General features: G+C 42.2%; 1 protein-coding gene across 1 annotated transcript in view; it reads right to left on the bottom strand.

Moving 5' to 3' along the window:
- Positions 1 to 17,400, bottom strand: part of Clcn5 (Cl-/H+ antiporter 5) — a 174,844-nt gene extending 157,444 nt beyond the window's left edge. Inside the window, exon 1 of the mRNA XM_090326675.1 lies at positions 17,299 to 17,400. Within this exon, the coding sequence (XP_090182801.1) occupies positions 17,299 to 17,314 (16 nt within the window). The 5' untranslated portion in view covers positions 17,315 to 17,400. The remainder of the gene's footprint in view (positions 1 to 17,298) is intronic.
- Positions 17,401 to 20,833: the final 3,433 nt, after the last annotated feature.

The following is a 20,833-nucleotide window of genomic DNA, read 5'->3' as shown; positions in this document are numbered from 1 at the left end:
AAGAATTTTGTAAAAATATTAAAAGAAGGAAGGGCCAGGCATGGTGTCTCACACCTATAATTCTAGCTACTCAGGAGGCTGAGACCTGAGGATCAGCAGTTCAAAGCCAGCCTGGCCACTAAAGACCTTGAGATTCTTATCTCCAATTAATCACCAGAAAAGGGGAAGTGGGGCTGTGACTTCAGGGGTAGGGCGGTAACCTTGAGGTGAAGCGCTCAGGGACAGTGCCCAGGAAGAGAGTTCAAGCCTCAGGACCCATAAAAAAAAAGAAGGAAGGAAAGAAGGGAGGGAGGGAGGGAGGGAAGGACAATATAGGTTGACAGTATAGACAGGTGTTAGATGATAATTAACCCCTAGTCCAGCCAATTATTCATGTGGCTCATGCCTATAATTCTAGCTACTTAAGAGGCTGAGATCTGAGGATCAGAGTTTGAAGCCAGCTGTAGCAGAAAAGTCTGAGAGACTAATCCCCATTAATGAGAAAAAGTCAGAAGTGGAGGGGTGGCTCAAGTAGTAAAACACCAGTCAGTAGTAAAGGAGCTAAATGAGAATATGAAACCCTGACTTCAAGCCTCAGTACTGGGGCATGAGTGTGTGTGTGTGTGTGTGTATGTGTGTGTGTGTGTGTGTGTATGCACGCACGCATGTGCACAACTGCTACCACATCTCCAAAGTAACTAAGAATTGTTTCAGACATTTTCTAAGTATATGTAAGTATGTAATGTAACTCAATGAATGCTTGCCCAACATGTTGGATCCCCAACACCATACAACATAAAATTAAATAAATACATATCCACAAGTTCATATTTATCTATCCCAGAAAACCTCCCATTCTACGGTACAAATGGGATCATATAATGCATAGCTTCCTGTACCTTTTTTTGTATGTGCCAGTCCTGGGGCTTGAACTCAGGGTCTGCCACTGTCCTTGAGCGTTTTTGCTCGAGGCTAACACTCTACCACTTAAGTCACAATTCGGCTTTAGGTTTTTTGGTGGTTAGTTAGAGATAAGTCTCACAGATTTCCCAGCCTGAACTGGCTTCGAACCATGATCCTCAATCTCCTGAGCAAATAGGATTATACATATGAGCCACTGGTGTCCAACTTCCTGGACCTTTTGCTGCACTTAAAATATATACTGGACATCATTCCTTGTCACTACATATAAATCTACTTCACCGTTTTTAATGAAATGAACAGCCTCCATGTGCATACCATAAATAATATAGGTGGTCTATCATGGGAGACATTAAGATGTCCCTAGTGGAAAGATGGCAAAGAGGCAACCAACATCATTGTTCACAAGTGACCTTTGTAAAGTTCCTTTTTAGAATAGATTCATTGCGACAAAAGATAGTCATATTTTACATTTTCATAAGGACTCCCAAGCTAACTTCGTCTCTATCCCTCCATTTTCCACAGCCACAAACTGAGCACAGAGGTGGGCTTTCAGGTCAAGCCTGGCTCCAAAGTTCCTGAAGCTCAAAAGAGGAACTAGACATTTAACACAGTAATAGCAAAGCACTGACCATGTTGTTACATCTTTTAACAATTTAGAAAACCAAGTGCCACAGTTGGTAGCAAACACACCCTACAGTGATCACACTTGCTCAATTCCAAATGCAAATCCAGAGGGTGCTATTTCTCAGTATTAATCCAGCTCTTAAATAAAGGATGTGTACAATTCAGATTCAGAAAGTTGAATTCAGCACAGAAGAGAAACCTATATGGCCTCTGGCAACACCACCCATAATGATCTTTAACACAAGGAATGCCACATAATGGTGTAATAGAAGGTAGTTTCCGCTCACCCATAATTAGGCAGTGACAAGGGAGACACAATTTGAATATGTAAGAACTCAGTACATCAGCATATTCATGTTGGAGATCGATCTAATTGAGTGATTTTGCTGGCTTAACAGATAATGGGAAAGCATTTCCTAGTGACAATGAATGTCTGTGAGCATCACTGCATAGAATCTAATGAATCACTCCACAGTAACACTTGGTTAACATTTTATGTTTTGCAAAGCACCTTAGCAAACCTTATCTCATTTAATCTCCATGGCAACGCTGGTAGAAAGGCCAAGCAGCTATTACTCATTAAGCAAAGATTGAAGGAATACATACAATATGTGCTGAGCGCTCTCTGCCTTGGAAGACAGATGAGACACTCCCTGCTCATTCACAGGCCATCCTGGCTTCCCAATCTATTAGGAATTTCACATTACTAAGAACTGTTGGGTAATGTAGCCTAAAAAACCTCATATTACCTGCATCCAGCACCCCATTGTACATCATTTCAGTATGAGAGAGCTCCACTCTACCACTCTGGGAAAGAATGGAGGGTTTGGGGGGGATTTTTATGTTTGTTTCTGGTTGTGGAGCTTGAATTTTGGGCTCAGGCACTGTCCCTGAGCTCTTCAGCTCAAGGCTAGCTCTCTACCATTTGAACCACAGCGCCACTTCCAGTTTTCTGGTGGTTGTGCCAAGGGTAACTTTGAATCACAATCCTCCTATCTCAGCCTCCTGAGGTGCTGGGATAACAGGGGTGAGCCACTGGTGTCTAGCTAGAACTGAAGTTTTTTATTCTACCTCAGCAATTTCCACTTTGTTTCCTAAACCTGGGATCCTAACTCCTTCCTGAAGAACTTCTACTCATCTTTCAGGTTTCAAAGGAACTGGTAACTTCCTGATAGGCCCTCTTACCTCATTTAATGATGTCTCATCTATTATTCTTCTTAGGAAGACTTGATTTTCCTGGCACTCAAAATACTTTATAAGGAAATGCAAATATATGGTATTTGTGCTCCAATCCCCCACAAGACTGCAAGGTTTAGAAAGCAGAGATCATAAAAAAAGAAAAGAAAGCAGTGATCATGAACCCAATATCCACCCCCCAACCCACCACAGGGCCTGACACAAGGCAGACCAAAGACCATAAATACAGATAATATCCTTGAGAGCTATGCACCGGAGCAAAGGAAACACACAAAGAGCTGGGGGTGGGAGAAGTGGGCTCGTGTCTGCAATCTCCACTACTTGGAAAGTAGAACTAAGATTTAGATCAAGTTAGCACAGGAAAATTCACAAAAGCCTAACTGAAAGGAACAAAATAAAGCAAAAGAGCTTATGGTATGGTTAGAGTGGTAGAATGTTTTTCCTAGCAAGCATGAGGCCCTGAGTTTAAACCCCATAGTCCCCAAACACAGACAGATAGAAACAGAGACAGAGACAGAGACATCGAGAAGGGAAAACCAATTTTATCAAAGGATGGGGCACAAGCTGATGACATTTGTCAGAAACACTACTTACTGAAATGATCTCAGCCACGAGGTTGTGCAGCTTCCAAGTTGGAAAAAGTAAGGAATTCAAGATACTTTTCAGAATTTGAACTTTGATATTTGGTGCACAGTAGTATAATAATTAATTCAATATAGAAAAATGTAAGGGAAGGGAATCCAGGTTTGTTTTTTGTTTTTGTTTTTTGCCAGTCCTGGGCTTGAGCTCAGGGCCTGAGCACTGTCCTTGGAGTTTCTCAAGGCTAGAGTTCTACCACTTGAGCCTCAGCAACACTTCTGGCTTTTTTCTATGTATATGGTACCGAGGAGTCGAACCCGGGTCTTCGCGCATGCTAGGCAAGCACTCTACCACTAGGCCAAACTCCCGGCCGCTCAGTTTTTATTTTTTACTAGAGTGTTGAACCTAAGGAAAAGGAAGTTCTTAACATAATTGGAAATATAAACAACTGGGTGTTGGTGGCTCATACCTATAATCTTAGCTATTAGGAAACTGAGAATTGAGGATCAATGTTCAAAGCCAGCCTGAGCAAGAATATCAAGGAAACTCTTTATCTCCAATTAATCAACAAAAGCTGGAAGTGGAGCTGTGGCTCATATTATAGAGCACAAGCCTTGAGAAAAAAAAAAAACTCACGCAAAGCTCCCAGGACCTGAGTTCAAGCTCCAGGGCCACTCCCTCCCATCCCCCACCTCCAACAAACAAACAAACAGCAGACACTCTTTCATCTGCTTGCCACTCACTACCCTCAAGCTAAATGAGAAAGATCAGGATTTCAACCTGGCTATCTTCTCTCTTGAATCACAGTTAAGCCACAAGTAAAGTCAGAGCAAAGAAAGTGGAGTAAAAAGGAAGAAAACTGCATCGACAGAAGCAGGTAGTCTCTTATCTGAATACTTTTTTTGTCCAAAAGATGTCAATGGTGGGCCGGGAGTTTACTGGTAGACTACCTGCCTAGCATGCACGAAGATCTGAGATTCCTTGGTAGCACATACATAGAAAAAAAAGCCAGAAGTGGTGCTGTGACTCAAGTGGTAGAGCTCTGGCCTTCAGAAAATCCGAGGACAGAGCTCGGGCCCTGAGTTCAAGATCAGGACTGGCAAAAAAAAAAAAAGATGTCAATAATGTAATAAAATGCGTTTGTTTTTTAGGAGGTAGGCAGCTAAAATTAGAAGTCAGTGGCCTAAGTATCCTATTCATTTGGAAATTACAGTGGTCCCTATTCTGGATTTCGTTCTGATTACTCTGTATTATCATTTCAGTGTTGCTCTACATTTCTCAAGGAAGTAGTCAGGGCAGAAATCCTAAATCAATACAGTAAAATGACATCTAATGCCAGATTGGTTGGGGACTAGAAAGCATCACAGTATGCCATTACTGAGGACGTTATCTCATATTGTTAACTGAACAGTCTCCCTGTTCAAACCCTAAGTCTATAAGTAACAAGAGATGTTGACAGAAGGTAGGAAGAAGAATCGGGCATTTGTTGTCATGGATAGTAAAACTTTCTAGCCCTGCCCAAGACCCATGACACAGAATGACGTGAAACAGGAAGTTCTGAATCATAATTCTGTTTAAGATATAAGAACAACAGAAAATGAAAGTATCCCCCAATGTCTCAATGAAAAAGGTAACATTTTTCAGGAGGAAATATAAAACCTGTGTGGTGTGTGTGTGTGTATGTAGGGGGGAGAGGAAAAGAGTATGTGTGCTGGGGCTTGAACTCCAAGCCTGGGCTCTCACTCTAAACTCCTTTTGTTCAAGATGAGTGCTGTACACTTGAGTAACAGCTCCATTCCCAGATTTGGCTGGGAGGGGGTAATTTCTTGGATACAATTGTCTGGTGTTGGATGCAGGGCTCAGTTGGTAAAATGCTAGCAGCAAGTGCTAAGTTCCAATTCCAGTCTTGAACCAAAAAAAATGTCTCACAGACTTCCCTGCCGGGGCTGATTTCAAACTGCTATCCTTAGATCTCAGCCTCTTGAATAGCCAGCACCCGATTTTCAAAGCAACACTATATTATAAATTACTACAGCGAGGAAAGGCAAACATTTAGCAGAACACTAAAATGTCCAAACCAAAAGCAGGCAACACAATCCAATAATGCAAATAGGTGAGAGAGAAAGGCTGGGAGAGTGGCACTGATTAACAGGAGCCCCACGGGGTGGTCCTAACCATGTGACATGCTGTGTGGCACAGAATCCCTCATCGGCATCAATTTCTTCCTTTCCAAGATTGAACAGTTGAAAGAGATCGCATCTGAAGATTCCAGTTTTTTTTTAAAAAAATCCTCTTTATTACCATAATTTATAATTTGCTATTCCATGCCCCAATGGTAATACAACCAGAACAGCAATGAATGGGCCAAGCATTTCCATGGTTACCTCGTTCTCATCTAGAATCATGTGAGGTACAAATTATCAGAATTTGTGCATATTATAATAGTGATGGCTAGCATTTGGGAGTGCTGAACAAGTATGTATATTAAATCATAGCATTATCCTAAGAAACCTACCAATACACTAATTAACCCAGTATTATTATTATCCCCATTTTACAGAAGAGGAAGACGGTGAGGCAACTAACTGGCCCAAAGTTACCTGGCTACTTATGCCAATGTCAGGCATAATATCCCAAAGGGTCTATCTCAGAGAACACACTGGACCCTGGGTGAAACAGCATAGTCTTTTACAGTTAAGGTAATTTTCATTGCCAAATGGCAAAGGTAGATTCAGATGAAGGTGTGTCAAATTCCAGGGCCTGTGCTTATTCCATAATTGTGTGCTTGCAAAAGAATGGTTTAAGCTAAAAGATGACTTTCTTTTACCCCTTTCTCTATGCATGCCATCTGAATCCATCTCCCTTTTGTTTCCCTCTCCCTGACTTGTGGGAAGATGATAGGTGAAGAGAAACAAAGTACATTTGTGTATGTATTAATATTTACTCCCTATTTGTTTGTTTATTGTGCCACTAATGGGACTTGAACTTAGAGCCTCACGATCTCCCTTAGCTTTTTTGCTCAAGGCTGAGGCTCTACCACTTGAGCCACAGCTCTTCTTCCTGCTTTTTGCTGGTTTATTGGACATAAGTGGTTCTCAGATTTGTCTGCCCAGGCTAGCTTTGAACTGAGATCCTCAGATCTCAACCTCCTAAGGACCTAGATTACAGAAGTGAGCCTCCAGTGTCTCTGGCTTATTTATTTCTAAGTTAACAAAGAACTCAATTCTTGAGAACCTGCTGTATTGTACCAAATGCTTAAAGGAGGTGGGGGGCTTTGAGTCGTGTTCATATTGCTGTATATAACAACCTGACTTTCAATAGACAGCCACATGGATACTAACATCTTGGTTAATAGTCAGGTCCAAATGGAATTTTTTAGGTAATGGTGGTTCAATTAGCAAGCTTCAGAGCTACCACATTTCACACTAAACCTCTAGAAATTCAATGCTTTGTGGCTTTTCCTTTTGGTCTATTAGGTGTTAGCTAAATCACCAGAGTATTTACAAATACACTGTGATACGTTCAAACAAAACAAAACAAAACAAAAAACTGCAAGGTCCAAACAAACATATACGTCCTTTGGATTTGAGGCCAGCAGAACAGTTTCGTATCACAACTATTTCAATGCAAGTTTTCTCTGAATTAATTTTCACGCATACCTCACCTGATTATGTAACCTTTCTGTTACATACAGTATTAATTTCCTATTTTGTTTTATGCAGTTTTCCTATCCCAGTTACTCTCAGGCCTTAAAGCGTTGTTTTTTTTTTTTTTTTTTTTTTGCCAGTCCTGGGCTTGAGCTCAGGGCCTGAGCACTGTCCCTTGGCTTTCCTCAAGGTTAAGCCTCTACCACTTGAGCTATAGCACCATTCTGGCTTCTTTTCCTATGTATGTGGTACTGAGGAGTTGAACCCAGAGGTCTTGATGAATGTTAGGCAAGCATTCTATCACTAGGCCAAACTCCCTTCCCCCCCCGCCTCTAAAGGGTTTCTGTGGAGCTCAATAGGAGCTGGCAGCCCAAAGGATACAAGAGGAGTCAATAGGAGTGGCAGCCAAAGGATACAAGAGTCCTTGAATCTATGTATATAGATGGCATGAGGAGCTCACTGAAAGCTGTTTCCCAATATGGGAGAGGAGGAATGGGGAAAGAGAAAACAATGGGGATAGGAGTTTGGCCTAGTGATAGAATGCTTGCCTAACATTCACCAAGCTCTGGGTTCAACTCCTCAGTACCACATACATAGGAAAAGATGGAAATGGTGCTATAGCTCAAGTGGTAGGGCTCTAACCTTGAGGAAAGCCCAGGGAAAGTGCCCAGGCCCTGAGTTCATACCCCAGGACTGGCAAAAAGAAAGAAAACATTGGAGAAGGTCAATCTAACTAAAATGTTCATATGAATTTCCATTGTGAACCCTCTTTGTATCCTATACAGTAAAATAATGAAATAAAATGACAGGAAAGTTGGGGCTGGGAGTTTGGCCTAGTGGTAGAGTACTTGCCTAGCATGCACAAAGACCAAGGTTCGATTCCTCGATACCACATATATAGAACAGGCCAGAATTGGTGCTGTGGCTCAAATGATAGAGCATTAAACTTGAGGAAAGCCCAAGGACAGTGATCAGGCCCTGAGTTCAGTCCCCGGGACTGGCACAAAAGAAAAAAACGGACAGGAAGGTAAAATAAGCTGTGGTGTGGTTGGGTGTGGTTAAAAGGAGACAGGGGTCAACAGAGATGGTGAGGAAGGATGAATATGTCAAAGTTACCTGACATGCATGTAGAAAATAGAACAATAAAACCTGTTGAGGAAGTGGAGCTGTGGCTCTAAGTGGTACAGTGCTAGCTTTGAGCATAAAAGCTCAGGGACAGCACCCAGGCCTTGAGTTTAAGCCCCATGACTGACAAAAAAAAGCTGTTTTAGCTGGGAGCAGTGGCTCATGCCTGCTGTTATTCTAGCTACTCAGGAGGCTGAGATCTAAGGATTTCAGTTCAAAGCCAGCCCCAGCACTGAAAAGTCCAAGGGACTCTTATCGCCAATTTATCACCAGAAAAACAGAAGTGGTGCTGTGGCTCAAGGGGTAGGGTGGTAGCCTTGAGCTGAAGAGCTCAGAGACAGTGCCCAGGCCCAAAGTTCAAGTCCTATAATCCTAGCTACTCAGGAGGCTAAAAATCTGAGGATAGTGGTTCAAAGGCAGCCCAGGCAGGAAACTCCATGAGACTCTTAGCTTTGATAAACCACTGAAAAAAGTGGGAAGTGGCACTGTGGCTCAAGTGGTAGAGAGCTCATCTTGAGCAAAAGAAGCTCAGAGACAATGCTCAGGCCCAGAGCTCAAGCTCCAGGACAAGCCCCTCCCCCCCCCCAAAAAAAGCTGGGCGCAGTGGCTCACACCTGTAATCCTAGCTACTCAGGAGGCTGACATCTGAGGATCAAGGTTCAAAACCAGCTTGGGCACAAAAGGACCTGAGACTCTTATCTCCAATTAACCTCTAGAAAATGGGAAAGCGGGGCTTGGCTCAAGGATAAGGTGGTAGCCTTGAGCTGAAGAACTCAGGGACAGCACCCAGGCCCAGAGTTCAAGCCCCATGATCCACCAAAAAAAAAGAGAAAGAAAAAAACTGTTGAAATAATTTTAGGAGAATAGGGAGATTTGGAAAATAGAATTATAAAAAGGGAGGAAAAAGGAAGTCTATCCTACCATGTGGAGAAAGCCACTTTGACAACTTGAAAGTATTTCCTTCTATTCTGTGTTTTACTTATGAAGATTTTCTACATTTGAGACAGGGTCTTACTGTATATACAGCCCAGGCTAGCCCAGAACTACTCCTGTCTCAGCCACCCAAGTATTGGAATTACTCTTGATAGTGTGTGTATGTGTATGTGGGGGGTGGGAACTGGTGCTTGAAGTCAGGGCCTGAGTGCTGTCCCTTAGCTTTCTGATTCCAAGGCTGATGCTCTGTCACTTCAGCCATAATGCAACTTCTGACTATTTGCTGGTCGACTGCAGATAACAGTCACACAGATGTTTTTGCCTTAGCTGGCTTTGAACCTCAGATCTCAGCCTCCTGAGTAGCTAGGATCATTAAGCATGAACCACTGGTGCTAGGTATAGCCTGGGTTTTGGAGTGGCCAAACATTATACTGTGTGGATCTGCTATTTTTTCAGAGTTTTTTTTAACTATAAATATATTCAGGCTAGGCACTGGTGGCTCACTCCTGTAATCCTAGCTACTCAGGAGGCTGAGGTCTGAGGATCGAAGTTCAAAGCCAGCCAGGCTTATCTCCAATTAACCACCAAAAGACCAGAAGTGACTCTGTGGCTCAAGTGTTAGATCACTAGACTTGAGCCTGCACCCACACCCAGAGTTCAAGCCCAATGACCAACATAAATTAATTAAAATAAAAGATGTGTGCAAAAATAGAGATAAGTAGATAAATATACATATTTCCTTCAGTATTTATGCCTTATAAAATTCACGAGTAAGCCATGTTTGTACAGAACATTAGAAAGATACAAATAAGCAAAAACTGAGTTAACTGTAATTCTTTCTGTTGTATGTGTATGTGCTAATACTAGGGCTTGAACTCGGGGTATCATGCTCTCACTTGGCCTTCCAATTTAAGGCTGGCACTCTACTACTGGTCCAAGCCTCCACTTTTAGCTGTTTGCTGGGTAACTGGAGATTTGAATCTCAGATGAAACTTTTCTCCCCAGGCCAGTAATCCTCAGATCTCAGCCGCCTGATTAGCAGGAATTCAGGCATCTGTGAATGGTTTAATTGTTGTTGTTGTTGTGCTGCAAATAGAATTCAGATTCTTTCTCATACTAAGCATGAGTTCTACCACTGAACAGTATTTATTAAATATTCTGTGTATAGTCAGGCACTAGTGATTTACACCTGTAAATCACCTAGTTACTTAGGAGGATGAGATCTGAGGATCATATTTTGAAGCAAGCCCAAGCAGGAAAGTTCAAGACATTATCTCCAATTAAGCACCAAAAAATGCTACAAGTGGAGCTGTGGCTCAATTGTAGAGTACTAGCCTTGAACTAAAAGCTCAGGGATAGGATCTAAGCCCTGAGTTCAAGCTCTGGGGCTGGCATGCGCACATGTGCACATGCACACAAACATATACACACAAATATCATATATAATCAATCTCTCAGGATTTTCTTCATATTATCAAGGATACAAAAATCATAGACCAATATAGTGATTAAAGTGGGATCACATTATTCACTTTTTAATAGCAATCATAATATTAGTTATTGTGCATTCCCATTCAATCCCCTCAATAATTGATTTGTGGTTCTCAAACTTTCCTGTGAGATTTAAAAATATTCATTGGCATCCCATTTTAAGATTTAGATTAATTGGGCTGAATGAGACCTAGGATTCAAAAATGTATATAGATCTCCAGATGATCCCAATGGGCACAGAAGATGGGACATATTAGGTTAGCTACTATTTTTGCCCATTTTACTAATGAATATATTAAAGAACATTGCAGAAAGTATAGCAGATAAGGATATAACTGGAATTTGGAAACCACATCTTGGCTCAGAGTCCATACATTTAACTGTTACTCATTTATAATCTGCTATTATACTCATTTAATATTGTGAACCTATTTTTACATTGCTACATAGAATTCCACAATGCCATTTGAGTAATTGCAGTGTTCCATTGTACAGCTGCAAGGAAATTTAAGTATTACCAAATTTTTCCCAGGATAGAAAATGCTATGATTAATATCCTTATTGATACATGATTAGGCACATCCTTAATTATTTCCTTAAGATAAATGTCAGGGAAATTAACTGCTACGTCCAAAGGTCAACACATTTTTAAAGCTTGTGATAAATACTGCCACACTGACATTCCCACCAGAAATGAGCAGGAACAGCTGCTTCCTGGTATTCTTGCCAACTCGGAGTTCTATCATTCTTTTTTAATCTTTGCAAGTTAAATTAGAGAAAATAGTATGCCATGCTAATTCTCCTTCCTTCACTACTCCTGAGTTAGTACCTATTTTCATGCTTTCTGTTCATTTGGATTTCTCCTTTTATGTATTTACCTTTGTACATTTTTCTTTTGCTACTCCTGGGCTTGAGCTCAGGGCCTGAACACTGTCTTGGACTTTCTCAAGACTAGAGCTCTACCACCTGAGCCTCAGCATCACTTCCAGCTTTTCTCTATGCATGTGGTACTGAGGAATCGAACCCAGGTATTCGTGCATGCTACGCAAGCACTTTACCACTAGGCCAAACTCCTGGCTATACATTTTTTTCTACTAACAGATCTACATTTCTTTTCTTCTTGCCCTGCTAGCCTCTAAATTAAGAATAATGTGTCATTTTGTAATTGTTTGGATTTTCTCATTAACCTTATTGTTTTGGCAGGAGGTTTTTTAAAATTTGTACATAATTTATGATATTAATCTTTTTTAAACCATTATACCTTTGATATTATGCATACAAATATCTTCTTTACCCCTCAAGATTTTATGGTCTCTTTTTTTTCTATTTCCTTTTATCATTTTTCTCTCGTTTAACTTTAAATTCTGAGCCTCATACTTACCTCTGAGCCAAGCCTCCAGTCCTGTATTTTGCTCTGCGTATGTGTCTATGTGTGTGTGTGTAACTCAATGCCTCATGCTCAGTACTTGCCTGCCTCCTCCTAAAGTGGGGTGCTCTAACACTTGAATCACAGCTCCAGTCTAGCTTTTTGCTGATTATAAATAGGAGACTCAGGCTCGGAGTATAGCCAGTGGTAGAGTGATTGCCTAATATGCATGAAGCCTGTACTTCTAGCTACTTATGAGGCAGACAGAGATTAGGAGGATTGTGGTAGAAAGACAAGACAAGGAAAAAAAATAGTGAGACCCACATGTTGACAAACAAGCTGGGTGTGGTGGTATGTGCCTGTCATTCCAGCTACACGAGAGGGAGATATAAGCTGAAGGATCATGGTCTGAGGCCATTTAGGGGAAGGGAGGTTAGCATGAGATTCTATCTGAAAAATAATTAAAACTAAAAAGGGCTAGAGAGTGTGGCTCAAGTGACACAGTACTTGCTTGATTATCAAGTGCAAACCCTGAGTTCAAACTCCAGTATCACCAATAACTATGAAAATGTTGGGCTAGGAGTTTGGCCTAGTAGTAGAGTGCCTGCCTAGCATGCACGAAGACCAGGATTCGATTCCTTGGTACCACATACATAGAAAATCTAGAAGTGGTGCTGAGGCTCAAGTGGTAGAGCTCTAGCCTTGAGAAAGTCCAAGGACAGTGCTCAGGCCCTGAGCTCAAGCCCAGGACTGGCAAAAAATAAAAAAAAAATAAAATATGCCTGGTACGCTCAATTTATGATGGCCAGAAAATGTATGAGATGTCCATCCAGTCAAATCAAAATAAATAATGTTTACCATGTTGAAGAGGTCTAAGAATTCTGACCAAATTGTCCACAAAAGAACAAGATAACAATGGCCCAAGAAACCAGGAATATTAGGGTTCCTTGAGCTTTTTGTTGTTGTCAGTCGAGGGACTTGAACTGTGGGCCTGGGCATTGTCCCTGAGATCTTCAGCTTAAGGTTACTACACTACCCCTTTGGAAACATTGCCACTTCCTTTAGCTTTTATAGTGTTTCAACTCGTTCCCCCAAAGACTTCCCTCAGAAGCTTCCTCTAGCCGAGAACAGACCACATACTCCTTCTTCCATGAACCAATAGAAAGACCAGTGGACTAGACAATCTGGAATCCTGGGTTTAGTCCTGTCACCTAGGTTTTATTTAGTCCATGACTACCCATCTGACCAAGTTTGGACATACTACTTAACCTCTAGGGCTGAACGAGATGTATGACTTCAAATATAAACCTCAACTTGAAAACCCCAAAAAGACTACCACAGGGCAGAGCTTCCAGGACAACCTGAAATGACACCCACAGAACAGGGTGTCAGTCCTACCCAGGCTACAGGAAAATAACAAAGAGAGCAGTACTGTAACTAACCATGATTGCTAAATTTTACTGAGCATTTTTACACACTAAACACTATTCGACATTTGTCCTACTTATAATAAACACATCCATGTTATTGTACTTTGTTCGCTGCTCGAAGTGCTTTGTATATACTAATCTCTACAACAATACTGTAAATTCTATTATTATCTCCATTTTAAAAACTGAGACACAAGGAGTCAAATGACTTACTCAGAGGCTCCCTCAGAGCTACCAAGTCACAAAATCATCACAAACGCATTGGTAATTAGTAGAGTCTAATAGTGTGATCTAATAATTAGAACCTATAGGGCCGGGAGTTTGGCCTAGTGGTTAAAGGGTACCACATACATACAAAAAAAAAGCCGGAAGTGGTGCTGAGGCTCAAGTGGTAGAGCTCTAGCCTTGAGAAAGTCCAAGGACAGTGCTCAGGCTCTGAGCTCAAGCCCAGGACTGGCAAAAAATAATAATAATTAGAACCTATTGCCAGGCACTGGTGGATCACGCCTGCAATACTAGCTACTCAGGAGGCTGAGATCTGAGGATCGCAGTTCAGAGCCTGCCCCAGGTACAAAAGTCCATGAAACTTATCTCCAATAAACCACAAGAAAAACAGGAGTGATGCTGCCACTCAAAGTAGTAGAGCACTAGCCTTGAGCTAAAGAGCTCATTGACAGCACCCAAGCCCAGAGTTCAAGACCCACAACTGACAAATAATAATAATAATTAGACCCTACTGCCTTCCAAATTATCATCATACTGTGCAGTCCCTCCAAAAGCTGCCCAAAACAGCAAATAAGCTGGAGTAACTCAAAGAACTTACTTGTGTGAAAATATTTCCTTTTCCACTAATATTCAAAAACTGAACTTTTGCTTCAGTCTCATTTGAAGCAATTCAGATTTGAGCCTGAACTTATAAGATATATTATTTAAACCAGACACTGGTGACTCACACTGGTGATTCCAGCTACTCAGGAGGCTAACATACCAAGATCACAGTTCAAAACCAGCCCAGGTAGAGAAATCTGTGAGACTCATCTCCAAAAAGCTAGAAGTGGAAGCAGGGATCAAGTGGTAGAGTGATAGCCTCAAGCAAAAGAAGCTAAGGGTGAATGGCACATACAAAAAATATAGGCCGGGAGTTTGGCCTAGTGGTAGAGTGCTTGCCTAGCATGCATGAAGACTCGGGTTCGATTCCTCGCTACCACAGGGCTTTAGATCCTCACCTACATAAGCTCCAGTTTCATGTTTCAAAACTGTTGTGGACCCCACAGCCCAAAGGCATCGCTCATGGCCTAAGCTGCTCAATGCAAAGCTCAGGAGACTAGCTTCTATCACATGTTCACCCACCACTCATGTACCCCATCTCACAGAATGATATCATTAGCCTCAGGCCCAAACTGGCTATCAATCACATCAGTCACAGACCCTTCTAGAACTCGCCACATTTTCTCCAACCTCATTGCCCCTGCTTCTTCTCAGATCCTTGCCATCTCCCCCTGACACCACTATTTCAGACACCTCCTGAATGAATCCAGGCTTTCATTGTCTCCAACACCACAGTCAGCACTGCTGCCAAAGTAATCTTTCTAAAACAAAATCTGCCTATGTTACTTCCCGGTTTAGAATCTTTGTCTCCAGTATAAAGTATGAAATCCTTCCTTGAACATACAGGTTCTTTTCTTTTCTGGCCTCTGACTACCTTCCTTGCTTCATCTGAGGTCATGCCCCCATACATCTCACACTAGGGGCAAACAAAGCAACTTGGAAGTTCCAAACAGTGCTGCTCTGTCTGCCCAGAATGCAATGCTCTCATTTGCCTATCTGGCGCCTCTCTCTCTCTCTCTCTCTCTCTCTCTCTCTCTCTCTCTCTCTCTCTCTCTCTCTCTCTCTCTCTCTTTCTCTCTCCCTCTCTCTCCCTCCCTCCCTCCCTCCCTCCCTCCCCCTCTCTCTCCCCCTCCCCCTTCTCCCCCTCCCCCTCCTCTCCCCTTCCTCTCCCTCTGTCTTTTCTGACAGGATCTACCTATATAGTTCAGGCTGGCCTGTAACTCACTGTATAGCCTAGGCTAGTCTCAATTTTTCCAGCTTCTTGTGAGGCCCCTAGGTGCTTGAACTATAGACATAAACCACCACACTTACCTACTCACTTTGTTTTTCAGACCAGCTCAAAACTTGAAGTTCATCATGCTTTTTTCTGGACTTCCAACTCCCCATTATAATACTTATTCAATGCAACACAATTGTTTATTCATAGGTCTGCCTTTCCCAGACAATAAGGAACCCTCGAAAGTCCTATTTTATTCATATCTCTGTATACTGTTCACAGAGTGAAAGAATGTTTCAGGATTTAAGGACTTGAATTCAGGACCTTGTGCTCTTGCATAGTTTTTTTTTTGCTAGTCCTGGGGCTTGAGCTCAGGGTGTGAGCACTGTCTTTGGACTTTCTCAAGGTTAGACGTCTACCACTTAAGCCATAAGACCATTTCCGGCTTTTTATGTATATGATGCCGAGGAATCGAACCCGGGTCTTCATGCATGCTAGGCAAGCACTTTTATCCCTAGGCCAAACTCCCAGCCTTTGCTTATACTTTTAAACAATAATCTATACAAACATTTTGAAAAGTTAATTAGACCAACATTAAACCCAGTTGTTGAATATTAATTGCCAACCTATTATAGCTTTTCCACTGTACTCCATCCAAAGAGCCTTTAACCTTTTGTGAGGCACAGACCCGATGTAGTAGTATTTGTCAATCATTTCTTAAGCCTGCCTACCACTGTGCTGAACATAAAAAATCCTATGCACCCATGAAGATTCTGATAGTCCCCTAAAGGACTCAATCTTCAACCCCTCTAAAAATAAATTAAAATAAGGGTTGGGACCTGAGCCAGAGGAGCCGAGCCGGCCCAGTCATGCCTGTAATCCTAGCTACTCAGGAGGCTGAGATTTGAGGATCAAGGTTCAAAGCCAGTTCGGGCACAAAAGAATCTGAGACTCTTATCTCCAATTAACCTCTAGAAAACGGGAAGTGGGGCTTGGCTCAAGGGTAGTGGTAGCCTTGAGCTGAAGAGCTCAGGGACAGGGCCCAGGCCCAATTCAAGCTCCAAGACTCACAAAAATAAATAAATAAATACATACATACATACATACATACATACATACATACAATAAGGGCCGAGAGTTTGGCCTAGTGGTAGATTGCTTGCCTACCATGCACAAAGACCCAGGTTCGATTCCTCAGCACCACATACATAGAAAAAAGCCGGAAGTGGAGCTGAGGCTCAAGTGGTAGAGTTCTAGCCTTGAGAAAGTCCAAGAACAGTGCTCAGACCCTGAGCTCAAGCCTAGGACTGGCAAAAATATTAAATAAATGAAAATAAAAATAAGTGACTCAAAATTCACAGATTTATAAGAGATGCCAAAACACTGATGAGATTGGCTCTCAAGTAGTCTCTATTATTAAAATACACCACTTACTTCTGTCACCAATATAAACATTAGAACATTAAATGTGCTTTTTTCAAACTGTCTAAAACCCAAGAACGTATTCTTTGGGAAGAGGAAGCCAGAGGCACACCAATACCTATCACTCCCAACTTTCAGAATCTTTTCTTTTCTCTTTTTCTAAAAGTATATTTTGCTGGGTAACATAAAGGGAACCTTTCAGAATCTTATGATACAAGTGTGTTGGAAAACAAATGAAAAACACAATAAGGAAAAATATCCCCCACCCCAGAAAGCACAAGTTTAAGTGAAGAAATTCTTTTAAATGCTTCTAACATGTCATTTTCTTTAATTCCTTGCTAACCTCCACTAGAAAATAATTTGAACTTCTAGTTCACAGTACCTTCTTTTAAACTAATGTTCTTTGTCTTTACAAAGACAAAGGGTTAAATTAAAGAAACAGCTGGCTGCCTGCCACTGGCTTTAGGTGGTTGGGTGGGGATGGAGGACATTATAGGAAGAAAAAACAGTTAAAAGGAATAAGTGCTAATTTCTTACCCTGCCACATGGCCATCTTGAACTTATCTTCTCCTACACTGGGGTCACTGGCTCAATGCTTCCTGGAGTCCCCCCAAGACAATGGTGAGCTTGGCTCAGCAGTGAATGGTATGTAGATGGAAACGCAGCTGTGTTGGTCCTAGGCTCTGCAAGACACCAGGGCCCCAAACCTGAAAATGTAAACAGAAAAATAAATATCCAAAAAGAATAAAATGAAATACTTGAAAATGACTCCCTGTCCCTCTCTGAACCTGTCTTTCAGAGATAGACAGACGTGAACCATGTCAAGCTTCATCCCCTGAGCAGCAAGGTATTGCTGAAGAAAGCTAATCACAGCCCTATCAATTCATCAGTTAATACTGCCATGCCACTCTGTGAGATTCTGTGGGAATCACTGGTGCTTCTGTAAATGGGGCTGAGAAACTTCAAGGCTGAATGGTCGGATAAGATGACAGTGGTGTCTTTCCTGCCTCAATGTCCAATGCTCTGGAGATCCAAGTGTAGCATTAATACCAATCTCTTCCTCAACGGGTAAAGCATCCAACTTCACATCACAAAAGAGAAACAAAAGACAGCAAAATGTTTGTGGATAAAGTTTTCAAATAGATGTTGCAAAGGATAATAAAAAGAAAGAAAGGATAATTTTTTAAAGTGAAAAATGACAACAGATGCTCTGGAGGTGACAGTTCATCCTCTATATTTCATTATCCTTTCCCCCCGAGTTGCCAATTTCCTAGAGTGAGGATATATTATGTTTATAATCAAGGGGGAAATGGATCAAGGAACAAGCAAAATGAAAAGGGAGAATGCCTATTTAAGCAAAATCACATTCATTCAGCTAATTCCCACTTTTAAAATGAAAAACTTCACATTCAGACTTAGGATAATACTATTTGCAATGAGATGGAAGGAGTTAGGAATAGAAACAAAATAGAAAAAAATGAGGTGTGACCACTGTACTAAGTTTTATTTGGAAGTTCAATACATTAATCACTTGATTCATTTAATCAAGTTCTTACTTAATAATTTGGTCTTATTTTTATAGGCCAAGGCCAATCTGTTTATCTTTTTTAATTTAAATGTATTGACTTTTTGTGTGTGTGGTAATTCTGGGGCTTAACCTCAGGACCTTGCACTGTTGCTTGGCTTTTTCTGCTCAAAGCCAGTCCTTTGCCATTTGAGCCACACCTTTACTTCCTAAATGTATTATTTTTTATATTTTAGATTTTTAATTAATTGTATTATTTTTACCGAGAAAATCAAAACAAATTTATTTATGTAGGACAAGAGCCTTCAGAACAAAGCTCCACAAAGCCAGAGTGAATTCGCCATTTTTAGGTTTAGCTTCAGTGAAGCACATTCAGCCATAGAGAAATATGATTGGACTGAAAGGATAGGATGTAAAGCTCCTAAACCACTCAGGGTCTGTTCGGATTTCCCTTAATGCCTCCATAATAGCAGTATTCACACACACACACACACACACACACACACACACACACACACACACACTCACAAACTATGGGATAAGCCCTTTTGGGAATGTCTTAATTTCTCTATGGCCAGCTCTTCCCCAGAAAAGTGGGAAAAAGTTAGCAAGTCAATCTGTTGCTTTGTTTTGTTTTCCTCAAAAAAGGGTCCTCATTTTTTTTGACCTGGCAAACATCAAAATCGGCTGCTATTTCCATAGCTTTGATACAATCAATATGTAAAAAGCTAAAGCCCGAAGGCTGAAGGCTAATTTGAATTTAAAAATCATGTTGGCTCTTTTGAATAACCATACTGCTCTAAAAGACAAAATGGTTCATTTGCACACCAATCCCCAAAATGCTAATAGGAAAAAGGTTGGATAAAGAAAGGTTCAAAAATCCAAGAAAACTATAAATTTAAGAAACTCCCAAGCCCATCAGCAGTGGCTAACGCCTATAATCCTACTACTCAGGTAGCTCAGATCTGAGAATTGCAGTTCAAAGCCAACCAGGGTAGAAAAGTCCAGAAGACTCTTTATCTCCAATTCATTATCAAAAGTCACCCGTGGCTCAAGTTGTAGAGTTCCAGCCTTGAGAGGAAAAAACTAAGGGCCACCGCTCAAGCTCTAAATTGAAGCCTGAGTACATACACAGATACAGATATGCAGATACACACACACACACACACACACACACACACACACACACACACACACACATAATGGGAAGAAGGAAAAATGAAACTCCCATGGTGAATTCACCAGGGAAAAGCGATCTGATTACTTATCAGGCACTAACCACAGCTTGTTTTGGTTTACTTTCCCTACTTTTATTTCACTTGAAATTGACAAGTCCAGATGTCCGGCTCCTGGGACTAAGAGAAATGTAACATTTCTTAAGTTCTACCTGGGGAGTTGGTTAATAAATATATGAAATTCATGTAAAGCAATCTCTTACTGGCTTTTAATGCTCCAATTTCTGAATTTCCCTCATTCACTGTGAATAGCTTCCACTGATATTATCACCCGGGGCAGACATACAACTTCACCTGGAACTCCGGGCGATTGATTTGCTCTGAAATATTAATGAAGGCAAAACGTGCATCAAAGGAAAAGGTTAGGAAAAAAAGCTTACTGGTTCAAAGGGGGGATCCAAAACACAAGGCTGTAAAAGTCTGGAGAGAGAACCAGCAAAGGCGCGTTAATGGCCAAAGGAAAACGCGCCAGCAACTACTTTTTTCTTAGCATCAAGGGTTCGACTTTGCAAAGATCCACACAAACCCGTGCGGGAAATCCAGGGCAGACGGGACAAGAACCGGGCCTCCGCGGAGCCTCACAAGCCAAGGCTCCCCTACCCCTTTCCTGGAAAGGGGACACCGCTGGCTGCTAAGCTCCCCGATTCAAAAGCGGGGTGGCTTTGGCGCGGCTCAGCCAAGAAACTTTGCTCCAGCAGCCCAAGGACCCTGCTCAGCAAACAGGGTTGGGCTCCCGGGGAAGATGCCGCCCTGTACCGGCTAGAGCGAGCCAGTCTACCTCCTCTGAGTGCCAGGCGGTGGCAACCAGGCAAGGGGCGGAGGGGAGGGGGGGACCTCCATCTCCTTGAGGGGGCCAAGCCAGTAAGGGAGCGTCTCCCCATAATCGCCGAGCTTCCACGGTGATCCGGGGGAGGGGCGGGGGTCAGGGGGACAGTGGGCCCCGCAAAGGACCTGTTGGAGAAGAGAGACAACCCATTTGCCTTTACCTGTCACCGAGGTCAGGAGCCGTGAAACCCGTGTCCACTCGCCAGTGGGCAGCGCGCTCGATCGGCTCTGGCATCCGAGATACCAAGTTCAGTTAGCGCCCCACGTAGCCGGCAGAGCTTCATTCACACAGCCCAGCCACGGAGGAGGGGGAGTGGGGCTGGCGCGCGGCTCATGTGACAGGCGCCTCACAAGAATCAGCTCAGCACTGCCAGCGTCTGAGCATGCGCACCGTGGAAGGCCCTCACAAGGCACCTCGCCCTGCTGGCCCAGAGGGAGCGGGAAAGGCGGGGCGACAGTGGGGGCGGATGGCGGCGAAGGAGGAGAA

This window comes from Megascapheus bottae, chromosome X (assembly GCF_031878675.1).
Source record: "Megascapheus bottae isolate mThoBot1 chromosome X, mThoBot2.hap1, whole genome shotgun sequence".
NCBI classification, from domain to species: domain Eukaryota; kingdom Metazoa; phylum Chordata; class Mammalia; order Rodentia; family Geomyidae; genus Megascapheus; species Megascapheus bottae.
The sequence above is the reverse complement of the archived record's forward strand: the minus strand, read 5'-3'. Positions and strand labels throughout refer to the sequence as shown.